Raw genomic sequence first — 22,974 nt, forward strand, 5'->3', positions numbered from 1 at the left:
TTCATTCAATAATTTAGGAAAGGCAGGAGAAAAGAATGATGTCATAGATAACGCTGCGAGATCACATAGATAACGCTGCGAGATCACATTCACCCGGTGCTATACCAGCTGCACTGGCTCCCGGTGGAGTACAGGATCAGGTTTAAGGTGCTGGTTGTAACCTTTAAAGCCCTATATGGCCTAGGACCCTCGTACCTACGGGACCGCCTCTCCTGGTATGCCCCACAGAGAAACCTACGGTCTTCAAATAAAAACATCTTGAAGGTCCCAGGCCACAGAGAAGTTAGGCTGGCCTCAACTAGAGCCAGGGCTTTTTCGGCTGTGGCTCCGATCTGGTGGAACACTCTGTCACAAGAGACCAGGGCCCTGCGGGACTTGACATCCTTCCGCAGGGCCTGCAAGACAGAGCTGTTCCACCAGGCCTTTGGCCAGGGCACAGCCTGACTCACTCCCTCGGCAATCTTCTGGCCCAATGGTTGCTAGTGGCTTGAATTAATTAATTTTTATAATGAATGATTTTAGAATGTTGTTTATGTTGTACTTTTGTACTGTTTTATTGTTGTTAGCCGCCCTGAGCCCGGCTTTGGCTGGGGAGGGCGGGATATAAATAAAATTTATTATTATTATTATTATTATTATTATTAAGTGGAAAGTGGTCACTTTCAGCTCTGGGAATTATCCTGAAGGTATCTCGGTTAACTGGCACATTATTAGATGTTAGGATATAATCTATGGTGCTAGTAAATCCTCTGGGGGAGATAAAAGTAAAATAACCCTCTTGATCCCCTTGACCGTGCCCATTGCATAACAAAAGGTTATGCTTTATTATAAGTTCACAAAGATGTTTCCCAGCGCGATTGGAGGTGGTGTCCATTGCTGCCCTCTGACAGATTTCAGGTTCGTCCTCCAAGTTTAGACCAGATAATATTGTATTTTGTGGGGAAACAAGGCCGATCCGGGCATTGAAGTCACATCCCAAGACAAACCGAGGGTTAGGTGACAGAAAGTCTATACTTTCGAGTAATTGGTCAAGTTTATCCCAATATGATCTCAGTTCCCCACAAGACTTTACTGGAGGTATATACACACAGATGCAATAAGTATTTCTCAGGAGACTATCAGAAAGGGACAACACTAAAAAATTAGGGGTGGTCAACGAGGGACACTGTTGAATTGATACATTAAGAGAGGTTGACACCAGCACCGCCAGCCCCCCACTAGGCCTTCCATACTTTACCGTTTTAAGAGCTGGTTGAGTGTAACTTGTAAAACCCTGTAATTTTTATTTAAAACCCTGTAATAGCTGAAGAGTCAGGAACAGCAGTGGGCCAAACAGGGAAGCATGAAGAGGCTTAGTTGGAGGAAAGTATAGGCCACGACAAGGAGCACTTTGGCAGCACCCAGGAACAACAGGTTCAGCACAGTGAACTGCTAGAATTCTAATTGCACTATACCAGAATTTGAAGCACAGTGCTGAAAGCAAATTAAATCTCTTTCCACTCCCAAGAACTCCAAGGACATGTCCCTCCTAATCTGTGCCAGCCTCAGTTTCACCACCCTGGGGAAATGAGTCCCCACAGGTTACGCAAGATTTCAAAGCTGAGCACAAAAATTGGATAAGGTTTCTGGAACCTCAAGCAATTTTGCCAGATTTCACTGTCAGTGGTATGAAACTTATTGTGAGGGGGCGATAGGTGTTCCAGCAATGGATTTCAACCATGTGCCTTAAAGTCCTAGGAGTCCTAGGAAAACATGCAGTCCATAATCATCATGCCTTTGTCTCTGACACAGGTAAAAGGTAAGAGGGAAAGGACCCCTGGATGGTTAAGTTTAGTCAAAGGTGACTATGGGGTGCAGCGCTCATTTCGCTTCAGGACAAGGAAGCTGGCATTTGTCTGCAGACAGCTTTCCCCTTCTGACACAATGGGACACCGTGATAGACATCAAAATTGCTTTATCTCTCTGTCTTCTCCCACCTTGCTGAGAGCCAGTGTGGTATAGTGGTTAAGAGCGGTAGTCACGTAATCTGGGTAACCGGGTTCGCGTCTCCGCTCCTCCACATGCAGCTGCTGGGTGACCTTGGGCCAGTCACACTTCTGTGAAGTCTCTCAGCCCCACTCACCTCACAGAGTGTTTGTTGTGGGGGAGGAAGGGAAAGGAGATTGTTAGCCGCTTTGAGACTCCTGAAGGGGAGTGAAAGGCGGGATATCAAATCCAAACTCTTCTTCTTCTTCTTCTTTAACATCTGGCTCGCATCACCGCAAAACTCTGCTCTCACCTCTGGCTTTGTTTCTTGATGGAGGGGGCCCCACCCATTTTCTGTCTTGCACAGAGCCCCTTAATACCCCATCAGCTCTTCACGAAGATGGTTTCCACAAATTAGAAGGGTTGACTAACCTTTAACACTTACTGGATCCAGGGAATACATCTTAGAACCCCCTCACACGCCCTAAAAAAACCTCATAACAATATGTTTCTTTATTGTCTTTCCCCCTGATGGGCCTCAAGACGGTTTACAAACAAAAATATTAACCATAAAAATCAAAGATAAAAAGCATGAACAACAATTAAATATTGATAAAATTAAACATTGATCGAATTAAACAATATACAAACAATCAGAAGTGGGGAAAGTGGTGTTGCTGTCAAGTCTTGCTTTCAGGCTTTGCATAGGCATCTGTTTGGCCATTGTGAGAGCAGGGCCTCGTTCAGCAGGTTCATTTAAGCTCTGTCAGTTGAAATTCATGGGAAATCTAACATCAGCCAAAATCTTAATTGCTTCAAAATGCTGCTCAGCCAATTTACCTTCTGAAGAGGAGTGGATTTATAATGTACTTGTTGAAGAAATGTGGTTTGACAATTTGGTCTAAAATCACAAGTCTGCTCTTTCGGCTGAAAAAGGGAAGCCAAAAGACAGAGAAGATATGGAGCCCTTTTGTAATCTATTTCAGGGTTGAAGAACATCTGCCATGGGGGCCAAATCAGCCCCTGCATGCCTCTCCAAAGGGCCCAGGGGACGGGATTGCAGGTGGTACATAATAATAATAATAATAATAATAATAATAATAATAATAATAATAATAATTTATTATTTGTACCCCGCCCATCTGGCTGGGTTTCCCCAGCCACTCTGGGCGGCTTCCACAGAAACCAAAAAACACTAAAATATCATACATTAAAAGCTTCCCTGAATAGGGCCGCCTTAAGATGTCTTCTGAATGTCAGGTAGTTGTCCATCACCTTGACATCCGATGGGAGGGCATTCCACAGGGCGGGCACCACCACCGAAAAGGCCCTCTGCCTGGTTCCCTGTAGCTTCGCTTCTCGCAATGAGGGAACCGCCAGAAGGCCCTCGGCGCTGGACCTCAGTGTCCGGGCAGAACGATGGGGGTGGAGACGCTCCTTCAGGTATACTGGGCCGAAGCCGTTTAGGGCTTTAAAGGTCAACACCAGCACTTTGAATTGTGCTCGGAAACGTACTGGAAGCCAATGTAGGTCTTTCAAGACCGGTGTTATGTGGTCTCGGCGGCCGCCCCCAGTCACCAGTCTAGCTGCCGCATTCTGGATTAGCTGTAGTTTCCGAGTCACCTTCAAAGGTAGCCCCACGTAGAGCGCATTGCAGTAGTCCAAGCGGGAGATAACTAGAGCATGCACCACTCTGGCCAGACAGTCAGCGGGCAGGTAAGGTCTCAGCCTGCGTACCAGGTGGAGTTGGTAGACAGCTGCCCTGGATACAGAATTGACCTCCGCCTCCATGGACAGCTGTGAGTCCAGAATGACTCCCAGGCTACGCACCTGGTCCTTCAGGGGCACAGTTACCCTATTCAGGACCAGGGAGTCCTCCACACCAGCCCACCCCCTGTCCCCCCAAAACAGTACTTCTGTCTTGTCAGGATTCAACTTCAATCCATTAGCCGCCATCCATCCTCATATCTGTGCTTGGGGTCAAACAGGAAACTGGGAGCCAAAGGAGTGGAGCCAGAAATTTACCTGGACATCGGAAAATGTTTGCATATATTGTGTGAAGATTAGAGTGGCTGGGTATAAATAATAAATTATTATTATTATTATATAGAAAATGCTTGCATATATTGTGTGAAGATTAGGATTTACATTTTTGTGTAATACTACATAAAATACCATGGAACTTCCGTCTGCTTCCTCTTCTGCCAATACGCTCCTGCCTACTTCTCCCAGCCAATCCAGAGAGGCAGCAATGAAGTCCCAATGAAAGATACTATTCCTTTCTGTGAGGAATAGAACTCAAGCCTATGATAATGGGCAAATATGGCTGGAAAATACAGCAGCGCACAAGCAAAAATACATAAACAGTGCTTCAGCTTGCGGTTGTCAAACACTCAAGTGATGTGCAAATGATGCCGCTGAATGCATGCCTGAAGCACTAGCCTCTCTTGGAACAATTCAAGCTGTGTACCACCGGTTCAGTTCCAGACCAAAATGGAGGGAATTTACTACAAAACCATATTGTTTGTTCTCTTCATGTTATGTCTGAAACAAAATGGTTGACTGTGTAAAGCCTTCTGCATCTCACTTGACTGTCACCTGACTGGTCACTTACCATCGGCTGTGGTGAGGACTGAAGGGCCTGCCCCTCGCAAGGCCTTCACCATCTGGCCTACAGGGCAGGGCCCAGGCCCTTGCACTCCAGCTATAAAGACTCCTGCTCCAGTGAGGCCTGGACCTTTGACTGTGGTGAGGACTGCAGGGTCTGTTCCCTTTGTAAGGCCATTACCAGCTGACCTATGAGGTGGGACCAGACTCATGTGAATGAACTCTTTGGGCAGGGCTTGGCGGCGGCGGCCGGGGGAGGGGTTCTGCTGTTGTTTCCCTGCTCCAAGTTTCTAATTTGTTTAAAACATTCTCGAGCACCTTTTGATTTGTGGGGTTAAAAAATTCAGCTGTTTTGTTTTGCAGGATACATTCTGTAAAATGATTGTATATTACAAAATTGAACGTGCCAAGTTGGCTGACTCTAGAGACTTTCCTCAGACATTGTGGGGAAATTGGGGTGGAGAAGAACTGGAAGGTCATTTGGTAAAATTACATACAAAGGAGATCGATTGTTGTTTCTTAACCCTGCTAATGACATGGAATTGAAGAGGCAGTTGGCAGAAGATCATGCCATTCTAAAAAACACATTTTATTAATTTCAGCACTGAAATTTGTGTACCAAGAAAACATTCTATGCAATTTCTAATTTCATCATTTCCCGCCCCTCACTGGACCAGTTTTCCCACCTCTACTCCCAGGCCTCCCCGCTTTGTCCTACAAATTCCCCCACATCAGCCTCTTCCTCCACAAATCACCTGCTGGCTTGTTCTGAGTCTTCCTAAGCTTTTGATCTCTTCAGCGCTATGAAGGCTTTCCTCAGTACCTGCCTTCTCCTGGCCCTGTTTCTCCCAGGTGAGTCGGAAGCTGAAATCCTAGATTCTTCTTTTCACTACCTGGGAGGGGATGTGGGGTGGACCAAGCTAGAGAGACTGAGATAGGTTCATTGAAGGGGAAAAAAATATGCAAGAGCATCTGGGTATCAAAATAGAAAGGAATCTCTGGTAGCAGGGGCGAAACTAGGCTTTATTTCACCCAGGTCAAACACCCAGTTTTGCACACACACCCCACATGCATTTGCACACACATACACACAGAGGCTGCGAGCTGCAATGGAGCCTCTGGAGGCTTCACCAAGGGCAAAGAACTTGGCTAGTCTTCCCTCCCAGCAATGGCACTGCCTGTTAGTGCTTCCTGTGCTGATGTGGTTGCTCTGTTTGGGCTTGTTACACTTCTCATGAGACTGGGCCACCTCCCCATTACTTCCAGCATAAGTGAGCATTTCATTGCTTATGGACCTCATGTCAGCTGCAATCGGTTGTCTATGTCACATACCCCTTGTCCTGTTTCGGTAACTGTGCTTCGCTCAGTTGGCCAAGCAGGTGTTTGGCAGGGCAGATGAGCACACATTCGATTGTGATGAAGGTGGATGGGGAAGCCTTTTCTGGTGTACCTTTCTCCCCATTGCCCTCATACTCTGACTTCTGAAATTGCACTGTACAACTTAATGCCCATTTGACTGGTGCAGGGATGAAGGGGGAATCACACAGTCAATTATCTGGGCAACAGGGAAGGGTAAGGTAGAATGTGCTGCAATGGGGGAAGGAGATGCCATTGCTTTGGTGTGGGGATGCATGAATCACCATAAAGCTATTTATCTGTCTGTCACAGTGAGTGGGTATGTTTGTGTGTGAGAAATGGGGGGAAGGTGTGTATATGTGTACATGCATCTTCCAACCCACCACTGCTTGTGGATCCTGAAAACCAATAAGATTGCTGTATGATAAAGGGTCATCTGACCCTTTAATGAGTTCCTCTTCCCTCCTCTATAAGCTGAACAAGACACTTTAAATAAGAAATAACTTTTACTTTGTGTGCTTGCACGTTCAGATTAATATGCACAATGTAGGAAAATGTTGTTAATACATCTTATATAGATGATTGTTTCTAACATAAATACTGTTAGAGACAAACTGAGGCTGATAGCAGTACACCACTTCTGCTGCTCTCATACAGAAGATGGTTAATAAGGGCCGCTGCTGTACCACCTGACATAACTGTCTCAAACATATGACATTACAGAGTTCTACAGACCTTGTGAGCATTATTTAGCAATTTGGATGCTTTCATCCCACATGATCCACTATTACAAGTGGATCCTGAGTTGATGAAAGCTGCTCCTATTTCTATTATGTTTGCTGACTTGGAGAAGTTATGGACCACTGGTGTGAAGTTTACGGCATGTAATGCCTTGAAAGAAAATATTATGAAAATGATATACAGGTGGTACATGACCCCAGTCAAGCTTGCAAAAATATACCATCTGTCAGACAATAAGTGTTGGAAGTGTAAAGAAAATGAGGGAACATTCTTTCATCTTTGGTGGACGTGCCCCAAGATTAAGGCTTTCTGGGAAATGATATATAATGAACTCAAAAAGGTATTTAAATATACCTTCCCCTAAGAAACCAGAGGCCTTTTTGTTGGGCATTGTTGGCCAAATGGTTTTAAAGAAGGATAGGACCTTTTTTATGTACGCAGTAACAGCAGCAAGAATACTCATCGCAAAATATTGGAAGACACAAGATTTGCCCACTCTGGAAGAATGGCAGACGCAACTGATAGACTATATGGAACTATCAGAAATGACTGGCAGAATCCGAGACCTGGGAGAAGAGACGGTGGAAGAGGACTGGAAAAAATTTAAGGACTATTTACAAAAGCATTGTAACTTGTATGAATGTTAGAATGATGCAGGACATAAAGGTAACATGGCATTAGTGAACCAGTGGAAATGATTATGAAAATAACTGAATTATAAGAACAAAGGTGAAATCTGAACAATTTTATGTCAAGGCTTAAATATTTGAATACATGATTACAAAGGGCAAAATATGAGGCATAAAAACTGAGATGCACAATTTTAAATAAGCTTTGAAAGAAGGTGAAGCACTGCTGAATGAGATTTTTTAAAGGGGAACACAGAAAAGGGAGATGTGAGGGAGTCGAAGAAAGAGGGTTATGGAAATCTGGTTTATGAAAGTGAATAATTTTTTTTAATGTTTTCGTTTGTGTGTTAACTTTGCTGTATTTTGAATGTTTTCTTTTTTCTTTTTTGGTTTATTTTTCTTCTGTCTTTATGTATGATGATTTTTTATACACTGTTTAAAATCTTTAATAAATATTATATTAAAAAAGAAAGAAAGCTGCTCCTATTTCGTTTGTTGGATTATATCCAACAAAGGTTGAGCTGATGGTCATATTTCTAACCGTGAATGTAGGATGCTGTTTATCATGGAATGAGCAACTTTGTGGTGCCACTGAATGTTTCCTCATTTCTCCTCACAGAAGTGGCAAATCTATTCTGTGGCAAACATTTCAAGCTTTTTTGTGAAATTGACAACGGCTTTTGCTTTAAACATTATTTCGAGGGCTTTTTAGGTGAGTATGTCTTTTCTGTTTAATTAAAATTGGGTGTGTAGGTCCACCATTTGGTCCCTGAAGTATCTAGGGATGACCTGTCATGCATTCAGGTGAGTCATTAAGTGCTGGACAGCCAAAGAACTGGAGATGAATTGAGGTGAGTGTATATGTGAACCAGGCCTGTGATTCTCCCCAGAAGACCCTGTAGAGTCTGTTGACATATAATGGGCTTGCTTTCTTCAAGGGATTTGGGTACATCTGGAAGATTTCTCTTTCTGGGGCCCAGGAAATTCAGCCAGGAAACATGCTGTGAAGAAAGAGCCTGAGCTGCACATCAATTCTGAGTCAAGCCTCTTCTTAGCAAAGAGGATACTTAAAGAGGATTTTCTCAAGGGGCGCGGGTGGCGCTGTGGGTAAAAGCCTCAGTGCCTAGGGCTTGCCGATCGAAAGGTCAGCGGTTCGAATCCCCGCGGCGGGGTGCGCTCCCGTCGTTCGGTCCCAGCGCCTGCCAACCTAGCAGTTCGAAAGCACCCCCGGTGCAAGTAGATAAATAGGTACCGCTTACCAGCGGGAAGGTAAATGGCGTTCCGTGTGCTGCGCTGGCTCGCCAGATGCAGCTTTGTCACGCTGGCCACGTGACCCGGAAGTGTCTCCGGACAGCGCTGGCCCCCGGCCTATAGATGTGAGATGGGCGCACAAACCCCAGAGTCTGTCAAGACTGGCCCGTTCGGGCAGGGGTACCTTTACCTTTACCTTACTTAAAGGGCCTATTTGAGGGACCAGAGAAACTTGATCAGAAATAGCCAAGGCTTCTCTGTTCCCATAAGAGAGGAGTGGGTCTTTAAAAAACTGAGCTGCTTCTTGCAGTTTGTTCCCCTTCCAACAGGAGGGGATCCAGTTGCCTTTCCAGCACTGTGGTTCCAAGATGGAATCTTCTAAAAATTGATGATTCTTTGTGAGTAAACCTGAATAACAAGTGATGTGCTTTGGTTAAGATTAGTTTAGTTTAGAACCACAGTGCTTGGGTTAATTTTGTATTCTGCTTTGACTTTCCTCATGTTTCCCTGTTACCTTAATTCCTAGTAGGTTTCTTAATTTGACTGCTTATGTGTACATGTATTCCAATGTCGGGGTTTTAGAATCCACACATGACTAGAACCTACTGTGAGTTTAGGATTAGAGATGTAGGTGACCAGCACACTCTTCTGAGTCCTGGGAGAGACCCAGAAAGGGTATGGGATGCCACTGCCCTTTGAGACAAAACACAAAGATGAAGGGCAATCAGAGGAGTGTTGTGGTGCTGGCTTCAAACCTTTGAAAAAGTGATTGCTTTAGTGTACTCCAAGTTTTCTCCCAAATGGGGCTGCAGGAGTAAGTGAGAGCATGGTGACACCTTGTTATTTGCTTGCATACAACATAGTGCTGTAACACACCTCTGTATTTTCTTTGTGCATGTGTGCAAGAGTTTTGTTGTTTAGAGTCACATTCCATAACATTTAGAGAGTGCCAAGAAAGTGACATAACTGGGAGTGCGATAGCACTAATCTATGCAAATAGTAATGTATTTAATTCAAGCCTCACATATGTTCTTCCTTGAAATGAAAGAGGGTTTATACATTACATTGTTTCGGTGATATAATACCTGCTCACATGAAGACAGGAAGCGGAAGCTACCTCCTGCAGACTCAAACCCTTGGTCCATCTTTATATTGTCTAAACCAATTGGCATGAGGTGTCTACTGTCTATTGGTAATTTCCCCCATCCATACCTGGAGATGTTAGTCATTGAATCTGGGACCTTAGGCATCCAATGCAAATGATCTACTAGTGAGTTAGGGCCCTTCCTCTGTAACTTAATAGAGTGCGTAATTTGTCAGCTATGGACTTTAGACAGGGCAGCCGATTACTGTTAACATGCTTTCTGTGAATATTCTCTGGCCTTTGCCTCACGCCTCCCTCCTCAACTGATATTCCCAACTGCCATGTATGATAATTCCTCACTGACAGTTAAATACCAACTGATAAGAAACATAAGCCTATCGGGGTCTGCTGTTTCCTTGACCAACCAGAATTAAATGACCTGAACCCAGCCCTTTGAAGCAAGATTCAAAGTCATCTTCTCTCTGTCTCCAAAGCAGCTGCTGCCAAGTAGGCAGTGATGTAGCGGGGGGGGGGCATTGCCCTGGGCACATTTTTTCAAGTGGGTGCCACCATGTGCTGCCACTATAGCTCCCTCACTGAGGGAACCCACAACCGGGCTGGCCTTTGGGGCTGGAGTGTGGGTGGCAGCAGCAGCCGGTCCATTCCTTGGGAGCAGAAGCGTTGGAGAGGTGTTGATATTGCAGCCGAGGGAGGAACGAACTCCATCTGCCACTGTGCCTTGCATGGCTGTTGGAGGTCATTTCTCCCTCTGTATGTGGGGCTACTGGGGTGCTGTGGTGGGCTCCTTCATCTTCTGCGTCCCTCTGCGTCTGCCCTGCCCTCCGGTGCCCACAGATACACATGCTGAGCACCATGGGCTCATGCAATGCTGCAGCAAGTAGGTCTGCAATATTATAATACCATACTTCCTCAAACCCTGACAGGCACACTCTGACATTTCACACAAATATCTCTCTTAAAAAACAAAGCCAATATGAACAGACATATATACATTTCCTCTTAGAAGGTTACATGCACCAACCACTGGATCCTCCTGGAAAAGCTATCTGAGCTGTGGGTGAGTGGTAGTGCTTTGTAGTCATTCTGGTTGTCTTCAGTGGGTGATTTTCAACACTATAGTGACTTGTACCTGATGACAGGCCATAATGATAAACAGGAACGTAAAGTTGCTGGAGCATCATGAGTTAAGTGAATTAACCAACCTGATATAGTTTGCAAATTGAGGCAAAGAGGCAGTAGGGATGTTGAGTTTGGGAGCTCTGCAGACGCAGTCCCCAATCCCCCCCCCAAGACATTTGTTTGTTGCAGCAGTTATCAACTGATGTGCTAAAAGCTGTGTGATTTTTAATTGTACTTTTCTTATTGCCTTTAATCCTTTCATTGTATTTTATTTTCTCCTACAAACTTGGCCTGTGAAGTGAACATTCACCACCTCCATACTAGCATTTTCTTTTTCCAGGGTTGCCAGTTTTTCTTACCATCTTATTTATTTATTAAATTTCTATACCACCCTTCATCCGAGGATCACAGGGCGGTTTACAGTATAAAAACACAAAAATGTATAGCATAGTAATATATTCTTCTTCTGCCTCTTAAAAATATAGTATATGGCATATTCTTGAGTGGGCCTCTGAAACAACTAACTGATCATTAGGTAGAGATGCATGGTAGATTAGCCTGTTTCGAGCCCTTAGCAAAAATAAGTCTGCCTTGACCCATTTATGTGCAATTTTTGAAGGAAATATCCTAGAATATTTACACGGTTTTGGAGAATAAAATATGTTGTACTCATTGGTTGATTACTAATGAAATGACTTGAATTACTAGCTTGCAAATTCAGTGCTTGACATATTTTATTTTCTTCAGTCACCCATTTGACAAAAAAATGTTTAAAAACATCATCTAGATTTCAGTAAGGAGAGATGTGATTTGAATTTTTGCACATTTAGTCTTTTCAATTTTCTCTCACAGATGGGTCTCCAATACCCACCATGTTAAAAAAGGGATGTGCTACAAATTGTCCCTCAACGAATTACACCTTCTCTACATTTGAAGGTTACTTAAGGAGTGTCATTGTTTGCTGCCAAGATGACTTTTGCAACGAAAGATATATTCGTGGTAAGTAGCTGCATTCTTATAAAATTATATATCTCTATGTATCCCTGAGCATGAATATCATTGAGGTTTCCCATTTCCCCATTGGTTGCTCATAGACAAATGCTGCTGTTCCAATGCAATAGCCATCTTCCTAGTTTACATGGGAAATGATTAGAATCAACATCACCATCTGTGTCTCAAGGGGGAAGCAAGTATCCTGTCTGAAGCACTTATTGACAAAGAGCTTCAAATGACCCCTGGGTGATTCTTCATTTATTGGCGGATTGGGGAGCGATAGAGAGATGAATAACCACTAAAACATCTGACAGTGGGTGACATTTGCGGACCAGTGCGCAGTACTCCCGATCTCCCTAGAGAGAAGCCAGTCGGCCTGAGCTGGCCTGCCTTCCAATAGTCACGGACCATTGGGGTTCCTGCCAAACCCCTATTTAAACCAGCCAGTCTGTGGTGTCACTAAGCGCCAGGCCAGGGACTTCCGGGTTCGCGCGATCGGGAAATGGCGGATTCCCTCCGAGCTGCGGAGGGAATCGGCTCAACTGAGGACGGGTCTTGCCGCGCTGGCGACGCGGGGACCCTTAGAAACCGCAGGCGCTGAAACCTGCGGACTGGAAGACTCGGTGGGCGCCTTAAGCGCCCCCCGACCCACGAAGAGCCTTTTTAAAGGTTGCGGAGAGGGTACGGAGGGTGGCGTGGCGCTGAGAGTCGATCGCTACCTCGGTTGAGCGGAGCCGCGAGCCATGACTGGAGAGCGCTGACTTCCTTCCTTGAAATTTGGACTGAAAAAGAATAACCCGTTAGTAGGATGGAATTCCCCTTCATGGATCACTGCCTTGCCGTGGCGAAGGGGCTTGAAGAACTCAGAGAAGCTATGAACTACGCCGAGCAGGGCACACAAGATGAACAGGTCATAGTGGAGAGTTTTGACCAAACGTGATCCACCTGGAGTAGGAATCGGCAAGCCACTCCAGTATCCCTGCCAAGAAAACTCCATGGACAAAGACAACAGGCATATAAAAGTTATGACACTGGAAGATGAGCCCCTCAGGTCGGAAGGTGTCCAACATGCTACTGGGGAAGAGCGGAGGACAAGTACAAGTAGATCCAGAGCTGATGAAGCGGCTGGGCCAAAGCCGAAAGGACGCTCAGTTGTGGATATGCATGGAAGCGAAAGGAAAGTCCAATGCTGTAAAGAAAAATATTGCATAGGAACCTGGAATGTAAGAACCATGAACCTGGGTAAGTTGGATGTGGTCAAAAATGAGATGGCAAGAATAAATATTGACATCCTGGGCATCAGTGAGCTAAAATGGACGGGAATGGGCGAATTCAGTTCGGATGACTACCATATCTACTACTGTGGGCAAGAAACCCGTAAGAGAAATGGAGTGGCCCTCATAGTCAACAAAAGAGTGGCGAAAGCTGTACTGGGATGCAGTCTCAAAAATGATAGAATGATCTCGATACGAATCCAAGGCAGACCTTTTAACATCACAGTAATCCAAGTTTATGCACCAACTACTGGTGCTGAAGAAACTGAAATTGACCAGTTCTATGAAGACTTACAAAACCTTATTGAAGTGACACCAAAGAAGGATGTTCTGCTCATTATAGGGGATTGGAATGCTAAAGTAGGGAATCAAGAGATAAAAGGAACAACTGGCAAGTTTGGCCTTGGAGATCAAAACGAAGCAGGGCAAAGGCTAATAGAGTTCTGTCAAGAGAACAAGCTGGTCATCACAAACACGCTTTTCCAACAACACAAGAGACGACTCTACACATGGACATCCCCAGATGGGCAACATCGAAATCAGATTGATTATATTCTCTGCAGCCAAAGATGGAGAAGCTCTATACAGTCAGCAAAAACAAGACCTGGAGCTGACTGTGGCTCAGATCATCAGCTCCTTATAGCAAAATTCAAGCTTAAACTGAAGAAAGTAGGAAAAACCACTGGACAGGTAAGATACAATCTAAACCAAATCCCTTATGAATACACAGTGGAAGTGAGGAACAGGTTTAAGGATTTAGATTTGCTGGACAGAGTGCCTGAAGAACTATGGATGGAGGCTCGCAACATTATACAGGAGGCAGCAACTAAAACCATCCCAATGAAAAAGAAATGCAAGAAAGCAAAGTGGCTGTCCAACGAGGCCTTACAAATAGTGGAGGAGAGAAGGCAAGCAAAATGCGAGGGAGATAGTGAAAGATACAGGAAATTGAATGCAGATTTCCAAAGAACAGCAAGGAGAGACAAGAAGGCCTTCTTAAACGAGCAATGCAAAGAAATAGAGGAAAGCAACAGAATGGGAAGAACCAGAGATCTGTTCAAGAAAATCGGAAATATGAAAGGAACATTTCGTACAAAGATTACCATAATAAAGGACAAAAGTGGTAAAGATCTAACTGAAGCAGAAGACATCAAGAAGAGGTGGCAAGAATACACAGAGGAATTATACCAGAAAGATATGGATGTCTCGTACACCCCAGGTAGTGTGGTTGCTGACCTTGAGCCAGACATCCTGGAGAGTGAAGTCAAATGGGCCTTAGAAAGCACTGCAAATAACAAGGCCAGTGGAAGTGATGGTATTCCAGCTGAACTGTTTAAAATTTTAAAAGATGATGCTGTTAAGGTGCTACACTCAATATGCCAGCAAGTTTGGAAAACTCAGCAGTGGCCAGAGGATTGGAGAAGATCAGTCTACATTCCAATCCCAAAGAAAGGCAGTGCCAAAGAATGCTCCAACTACCGCACAATTTCACTCATTTCACATGCTAGCAAGGTTATGCTTAAAATTCTACAAGGAAGGCTCAAGCAGTATGTGGACCGAGAACTCCCAGAAGTGCAAGCTGGATTTAGAAGAGGCAGAGGAACCAGAGACCAAATTGCAAACATGCGCTGGATTATGGAGAAAGCCAGAGAGTTCCAGAAAGACATCTACTTCTGCTTCATTGACTATGCAAAAGCCTTTGACTGTGTTGACCACAGCAAACTATGGCAAGTTCTTAAAGAAATGGGAGTGCCTGATCACCTCATCTGTCTCCTGCGAAATCTCTATGTGGGACAAGAAGCTACAGTTAGAACTGGACATGGAACAACTGATTGGTTCCAAATTGGGAAAGGAGTACGGCAAGGCTGTATATTGTCTCCCTGCTTATTTAACTTATATGCAGAATTCATCATGCGAAAGGCTGGGCTGGATGAATCCCAAGCCGGAATTAAGATTGCCGGAAGAAATATCAACAACCTCAGATATGCAGATGACACAACCTTGATGGCAGAAAGTGAAGAGGAATTAAAGAACCTTTTAATGAGGGTGAAAGAGGAGAGCGCAAAATATGGTCAGAAGCTCAACATCAAAAAAACGAAGATCATGGCCACTGGGCCCATCACCTCCTGGCAAATAGATGGGGAAGAAATGGAGGCAGTGAGAGATTTTACTTTCTTGGGCTCCATGATCAGTGCAGATGGTGACAGCAGTCACGAAATTAAAAGACGCCTGCTCCTTGGGAGAAAGGCGATGGCAAACCTAGACAACATCTTAAAAAGCAGAGACATCACCTTGCCAACAAAGGTCCGTATAGTAAAAGCCATGGTTTTCCCAGTAGTGATGTATGGAAGTGAGAGCTGGACCATAAAGAAGGCTGATCGCCGAAGAATTGATGCTTTTGAATTATGGTGCTGGAGGAGACTCTTGAGAGTCCCATGGACTGCAAGAAGATCAAACCTCTCCATTCTGAAGGAAATCAGCCCTGAGTGCTCACTGGAAGGACAGATCGTGAAGCTGAGGCTCCAATACTTTGGCCACCTCATGAGAAGAGAGGACTCCCTGGAAAAGACCCTGATGTTGGGAAAGATGGAGGGCACAAGGAGAAGGGGACGACAGAGAATGAGATGGTTGGATGGTGTTCTTGAAGCTACTAGCATGAGTTTGATCAAACTGCGGGAGGCAGTGGAGGACAGAAGTGCCTGGCGTGCTCTGGTCCATGGGGTCACGAAGAGTCGGACACGACTAAACGACTAAACAACAAAGGATGGAATTGGGCTTTAAGAATCTTTTCCTGTGAATTCGAGACGACCGGGGTGTGTGCTAAAAGGAAGTCCGCACCCCCCTTACTTACAGACAATTCTAAGCAAGGAACGGAGAACTAAGGTGGAGAGGTTATTTTGTCCAATATAAAAGAAACTAACTTCCTCGATTTGTTAAAAGAAGTGTTGTGCTGGAGGGTGAGAGTGGAACTTTGGAAATTTTTGATGAAACCCCCCCCCCCCGGACCAGGGGGAGTCCCGCGTTTGAGCCTGTTGAAGAGGAATAAGGAGTTTGACAGCTGTCAAAAGAGCTGTCAAAGGGACAGTTTCAGTTAAAAGTTTGTTAACTAATATCTCTCTGGACTTAAAGTGCTATAAATTGAAACAAAGTTGTTGGAAATTTGAAAGAAAGAAACAAAAAAGATTTGGACTGTTGGAAAAAGTTTACAAAATAACTAGATTCCCCCTAGGGGGATTCCTAAGGTATTACAATGGCTGCAGATGGAAATTTACAGGCACAGATAGACAGGATGTTTTTTCTCGTGGGAATATTGCAAGAGCAGAGTTTGACTATGAATAAACAATTAATGACCTTGACCTCTGGAATAAGCAACTCTGCTGAATGCAATAAGGACTTCACAGGAAAGGAATCTGCAGCTGAAATAGAAGTGACATCTCAAGAATCGGAGGAGAAAGCACAGATGGGAAATATCAACAAAAAGTCTACAATGGTGGAGTGCAAGGAAAAAGACTCTTGGAGTACATGGATTACAAACCTGCAAAGGATGCTAAAGATGAAAGAGGGGGGCCCTAAAGTATTTGGAATACAGGAACTTAAAGGAAATAAGAAATATGATTGGGGCTCCCCTGTTGAATATGAAAGACTGGTTGATTTTTGGCAGCAGTTGTTATCAAGCATCCTGGTGGGAAGAAAAACTGGAGTGACGGAGACTGAACTGCTTCGAGATCTGATGACCAATATAAAGGATTTCCAACAAAACCGGCGGAGAGGAACTGAAAGAGATTTGAAAGCCTTGGACGTGAGGAATCCAGGCTAGAAACTACTGCTGACCTTTATTTGAGAAGGGACTAGTACCTGGGGAGGGGGGGAGGGGAAAGCAGAATTGTATAAATGTTTATGAATTTTGGGTCGGGTGAATAGGGCCTATATCTAATATAAAAATGAAATCGGTGGAAGGGAACTTGGGTCGACCTTAGGAAAAAATCTAAATATTTATAAGAGATGGGGATAAGAAAAATGGGGTTAATTAGGAAGAGTTATATCAAAAATATTAATCTATAGGTTAAGGAGGAGAAGCTAGAACTTGCTGGGCCAATTATGGGAATAGGGATGTAAGAAGGGGGGTGGGGGGGAGTCCAGGGAATAAGGTTAAGAAAGTAAGGTTCTGAGAATATGCTTGTTTTGTTTTGTTTTTGTTGTATTTTTGTGTGTTTGTTTTTTTTAAAAAATGAAAACCCAATAAAAATTTAAAAAAAAACAACAACAAAACTAAGCGCCAGGCCAAGTGAGCGGACCGCGAGTGAGAAAATTTCATTTTGGTCCACTCTGGGCTTTTATAAGTGGGGCGGAGCCAACGTGGGACGCACAGTCGTTTTCTGAGCTACACCCACCCAACCCTCTCTTTAATCTTTTCCTTTTATTTTAGTTTAACCATTTTCCTTTCAGGATTGTCTTATGATGGTTGCTGTTGAAGAGCCAGGAAGGAATTGTCCCTGCTCTGCAGGTTTCACCTTCCCTGTAGGAATTGTCACAACTTTAGTTGTCATTCTAAAGGGGGGGGGACTGCAGTGGTGACTCACCCCTCCTTGCAATGGCTTTTTCAGGGTTCAGGGCTTGTGTGAAGGGGGTCACTGGCCATACACTGGTAGGTTGTCGGTGAACTTCCCAAAATTGTTTGGAGAAGTGGGGGCTGGCTATGTAAAGATGCATTTTACAATGCCCCCTCTGATCCGAGTAACTCTGCTGTGCCTCAGTTCCCTGGCTGGGGGGCTGAGAGGGATACACGCCCAATGCCTAATCCAAAGTTTCCTACATGTGAAACTGTGAATAATGTTGTGGCCATTTTAATCATAATAAATGTTGACATGTATGATTCATTGCTCTGGGCCTGTCTCCCAGGGGAGAGGGGGGTCTCTGCCTGGACACACAATACATTTCTTCCTTGCTCCCTACTAGCCCAACTAGATCCTAGGAGTTCTCCTGCACGGGAGAACTGTCGAGGAAGTCAATTGACCTGTAGTTGCTGCTGATGGCTCTCCAGCCAGAGAACGACAAAACAGCACTGCTGCGCCAAAGGGCATTGGGACTGTGAAGAGGGTGCCCTCAGCCAAGGTTTAAAAATGGCCTCTTGTGCAGGTTGAATTGTCTCAGGACCCTCCTTGGTGGAAGGAAGGGGTACCAGGAGGGTTGTGTGCACTTCCACCGCTCCTCAGGTGAGAGTCTGGAAAGGGAAACTGTGACCTGGGAAGTAGCGAAATTGTTGTCAGGAATATATGTGTGACTAATGGGTGGCAATTTGTATTATTATTATTATATATGGTTCAGTAAGTGAACCATTTCTTTCTTTCTTCAGTTTTTGAAGTACATTTTTGTTGTGTGGAAGGAGTGACTAGCGATAGAGGATGGTGACTTGAGTAAGAAATGCTGGAGTGACAGGGCAGATGATGTGCTTGTGTGCATTTGTGAAACAGAATGTGATCTGTGATACTGACTGAGTAGCAGGTATTTTATCATTTGTGTAAATGTAGGGCATAAATTCAGTGTAATGTGTAGTGAGTTGGGAGATGTCTTGGCAAAAGGGTCTCTGAAGAGAGGGAAAGGATCCCTGAATCTAAATATAACTTAGTTTTATTTCTTTTGAGATTTGATTGCTTTATTGCATTGCATTGTAGCTATGTGTAAAATTGTTTGGTTTTTTTGTAGTTTCACAGTTTCATACACGCACACGCACATTTTTAATTGGCAAACCACTTTGAGACTGTATTGTGGTATATAAAAGTTTAAAACATATATAAGTATATTGAATACAAAGAAGAAGAAGAAGAAGAAGAAGAAGAAGAAGAAGAAGAAGCTGTATTTACTATTTTAAAAATGTATATATCTATATCTAGATATATATGTGTATACCCTTCAGCAATAGGTGACAGCATAGTTTACAACATAGTAACAAAGTAAACAGCATAATGTAGGGCTGCCAAACATCTGAGTTTCCCCGGCCATATCCATGTGTTTGTGGGGGGGGGGCGGGGGCCAGAGATGTCCCAATGTCCTCTCAGGAAATGTTGGAACATATGCCTACCAGGGCTGGGCCTGGCTCACAAATGGGTGGCCTACCACCTGAAGCCTGTCTGGCTTCTCTCTCCCCATCCCAAAACACACCATCCAGAGCAGGTGAAGTCCTGCAATCCGACAGCTGGCATCTCAGTCTAAGTATTCAAGGTAATAACCAGATCTGCATTGTCTGCTTGATTAATGCAACCCTCTGGCAGGATTATAGAACTGAGGCCTAGGATTTTTTATGGAGATATATGGCTGGATCCATGTGTTTACTGTATGGATTGCTTTTGGCAGATCCATCATATGAAAACAATGGGCTAATGTGTCATGCTTCTGGCCCAGAAGATTATCCGAAGTGGGAAAATCTCAGCTGTAATGGTGATGAGACTCGATGCTTTGAGTTTGTCCTTGTTCACGGTAAGTATCACTGCCAACAAATGTGCGGGAGATTAGAAACACAGTTTGCCAGAGTGGGTTGGTTGCTCTCTTATTCTGTTTGCAACTTCCTGCCAGAAAAAAGATTTCAAGTTTTGTGGGGAAGGACAGGGGTTTTCCCCCTGAACATATTACAGTATTATGCAGTATATAGTTGAGCCTATGGAGCGGTGATCCAAAATGCAATATTGAGCCTCTCTCTCTCTCTCTCTCTCTCTCTCTCTCTCTCTCTCTCCATCCCAGAATGTGGATTAAGCCTCTCTTGCATAATAACAAAAAAATACACATGTGACCATGCCTCTTTCTCTTTACCAGATGACAGTTCGGTTCCTGATAAGGTTTATAACGGCTGTGCCACCCCAACGTTTTGTGAGTTGGCTAGGACATCACCGTATTATGACTACCTTTCAGGCACTATAACAGAAGCACGATGCGGTGATACTCTGCCTTCTGGAAAGAAGCTCAACAATGAAGGGTAGTTAGGAGAGAAGAATGTCTCCATCATTTTGGATCCCACCACTTGCAGCATCGGTAGAGGTGGAGATTGCCTCTCTGATGGTGGCTTTGCAGAGTTTCTGGAATTCACAGGACTCCTGTGTCTTCTATGTGGCATTTGGTGGAGGCTGAATGGGATGCAGGGCATAGAGAAATGTGGGGAGCTATGTCTCATGATATGGTTTATGGGTTAATTTTTCCTTCCTTCATAATAAACATAATAAACTAGTGTGGCAAATAAAATTTTGTTGTGTTTCTGCATTTATCAAATTAACAATATTTAGCAGTGGTGGTGGTGAAGGACAGAGTCTTTAGAAGGAACAAATGGATAATTATTAGTTAATAAACTAAGTTTTATTTTGACTATTAGTTAATAAAGTTACTAATAACTAATCGCATTATGTTTCTGGAAGCCCAGGCCAATTTTCCAGATTTCCCTGAGAATCAGCAGCATAAAATTCAATGAGAGGGGATAGAGGTGTCTGTCCTTTACTAGTTTCCTTTGCGAAACAGTAATAAAATGAACAATGTAGATTTCCTCACTTCCTCCTCATGAGGAGGATAATGGTATAATGTTGTTATCTAATTGACTCTTGAAGCTTAGATACTTTCTTTTAAAAATGAGAAACATTGGGACTCCCAGATGCTGGGAATCATGATGGAGGGGGCAGGGAGAGTGCCATTCTGATAGTGTCCCTCCTCCATCACCCAATTGGCCAAAAACTAAATTAGTAAACATCTTCTAGATTTCAGAAAGGAGAGAACTGATGAGAAGTTTTGCAGATGTAGTTATTTAATTCTTCTCCATCACAGGTGGGTCTAAAATACATGGCAAGGATGACATGGGATGTGCTACAAATTGTCCCTCAATGAATTACAGTTTCACTGTATCACAAGATTTCTTGTGATAGTGATTGTGATAGTGTCCCTCCTCCATCACCATCATCTTCTTCTTCATCACCATCATCTTCTTATTTAGACATGTTAGTTGCTTGGTACCTGAAGTCTCTAAGTAATTGTTGTTGTTAAAATTTATATACCACCCTATATCCAGAGGTCTCAGGGCGGTTCACAGAATATAAAACCACAAAATACACAAACAAAGTAAAAAAAAACCCAATAACTCCCCCAACACATTTTAAAAGGGCATAGGATGCCAATCAAACAAAGGCTTGGTTAAAGAGGAATGTTTTTACCTGGTGCATAAAGGTGTATAATGAAGCATTCTACTACTACTACTACTACCTTTAATAATAATAATAATAATAATAGTAATAATAATAATAATAATAATAATAATAATAATAATAATAATAATAAATTTATTTATATCCCGCCCTCCACAGCCGAAGCCGGGCTCAGGGCGGCTAACAACAATAAAATAGTACAACATTCTAAAATGATTCTAAAATCATTTCATTATAAAATGGAGAACTACTACAGAAAAGGCCCGTTTCTGTGTTTCCAGCCTCTGGACCTCTTGAGGATGAGACACGTGAAGAAGGGCCTCTGAAGATGATCTCAGGATCTAGGTGGGTTCATATGGAAAGTTGCAGTCCTTGAGATATTACGGTCCTGAGCCGTTTATTTATTTATTTTTAAATGATATTTATTAAGCATTTTAAAATTACAGAAAAAACAAAAAGACAAAGAAGAAAAAAAACAAGGGAAAAACAAACAGCAATTAAACAATACAAATCGATAAAAATCAAAAGCAAAAAGCAAAACCAAAACACATAACACATCAAAATCAAAAAACAAAAGTAAACCACAAAAATTTAAAAACAGATCCAATATTCTCAAATCCTTAACTGTCATTACCTTATTTCATCGACCTCCTCACACCTCCCTTTTTTGTATTCTAGTTATTAATTATCACAGCAAATCCTTCCCATTTTTCATAATATTCTGTCATTAAATTACCTTAATCTATTTTAACCTTATCTTACTATAAAAAACCGATTTCTCATAATCATAACATATTCTTGCATGGTTCTTTTTAACATTTCTGCTAAAGACAAATCCATGTGTCGTTCCAACATTTTTCTAATACTCATTAATTTTACAAAACAATCCTAAATAATAAATTTTCTTTCTTCCAATCTTCATCCAACGTCTCTTCCTCCTGGTCCCGGGTTTTGTCAGTCCTTTCTATCCCATCCATCTAGTTCATTAACCTGGTAATCTTATGTCCAAGGCCCTTAAGTCTCTTCCATGTCCCTTCCGCAGATCTTCTTCATATTTATACCTGTACTTTACTTTGTCTCCTGGTCCTTTCACTCGTGGAAACTCCAACTTGACAGTATTTTTGTCCCTTCTCGACAGATCAGCCCCTTTTCCATAGTCCACACTGAACTCCATGTGGTATTTAAAAGCATGTTTCAAGGTCCCTCCAGAGTTGAGGACCCCCACAACCCCAAACTCCTCACGGCCCATTGCCAGACTTGAAAAGTCAAGACATCTCTGCTGCATAGGGGGTCTATCCTGCCCCCCATCTCCAAGCCAAACAAAACTCTATCTCTCCAAATCTGGCTTTTTCCAAGTTGATTTGTCAGATCCAACAACTCATGTTCCTGCTGGGCCACAGCTCCCTCCATCTCTGCCACCCGAGGTCCAGCAACAACCTCCTCCCTCATCTGATCTGTCAGAGCACACTCCTGAGTTGATTCCTGGGTGGGCTCTATATAGATACCCACTACCTGTCCAAAATTTCTAATCGCAACAGTCATCAAATCCGTCTTCTCATGTAATTGTTCCAATAAAGAACTTGTCTTGCAGAAAGCACGCACCAGAGCCTCTGAATACATTGTTATGCAAGGTCAGAAGTCTGTTCCCACGATCTTAATCTGTTTGCAGCTGCGAAGCTCCCCAGTTCAAATTTAATAACAGTTTCACAAGCTCCCTCTAGGGGAAGAACTTCTATTTGTATCAATCTCTTTTCTTTTTC

At 43.4% G+C, this 22,974-nt stretch overlaps 1 protein-coding gene across 3 annotated transcripts in view; it reads left to right on the top strand.

Annotated features, from left to right (window-relative positions):
- The window catches only part of LOC309537745 (phospholipase A2 inhibitor gamma subunit B-like), a 64,960-nt gene extending 44,690 nt beyond the window's left edge, over positions 1 to 20,270 (top strand). The window contains exons 1-4 of one of the 3 annotated variants that reach the window (XR_014221992.1): positions 10,013 to 10,192; positions 11,626 to 11,772; positions 19,392 to 19,514; positions 19,848 to 20,270. Coding sequence is in view for 1 of the 3 variants with exons in the window: in XM_082232740.1 (XP_082088866.1) it covers positions 11,626 to 11,772; positions 19,392 to 19,514; positions 19,848 to 20,011 (434 nt within the window). In the remaining 2 variants the exon portion in view is untranslated. Of the gene's footprint in view, positions 1 to 10,012; positions 10,193 to 11,625; positions 11,773 to 19,391; positions 19,515 to 19,847 lie in introns of those variants that run through there. The other 2 variants (XR_014221993.1, XM_082232740.1) reach the window with 2 other exon arrangements.
- Positions 20,271 to 22,974: the final 2,704 nt, after the last annotated feature.

This window comes from Podarcis vaucheri, assembly GCF_965113315.1.
Source record: "Podarcis vaucheri genome assembly, chromosome: 7".
Lineage (NCBI taxonomy): Eukaryota > Metazoa > Chordata > Lepidosauria > Squamata > Lacertidae > Podarcis > Podarcis vaucheri.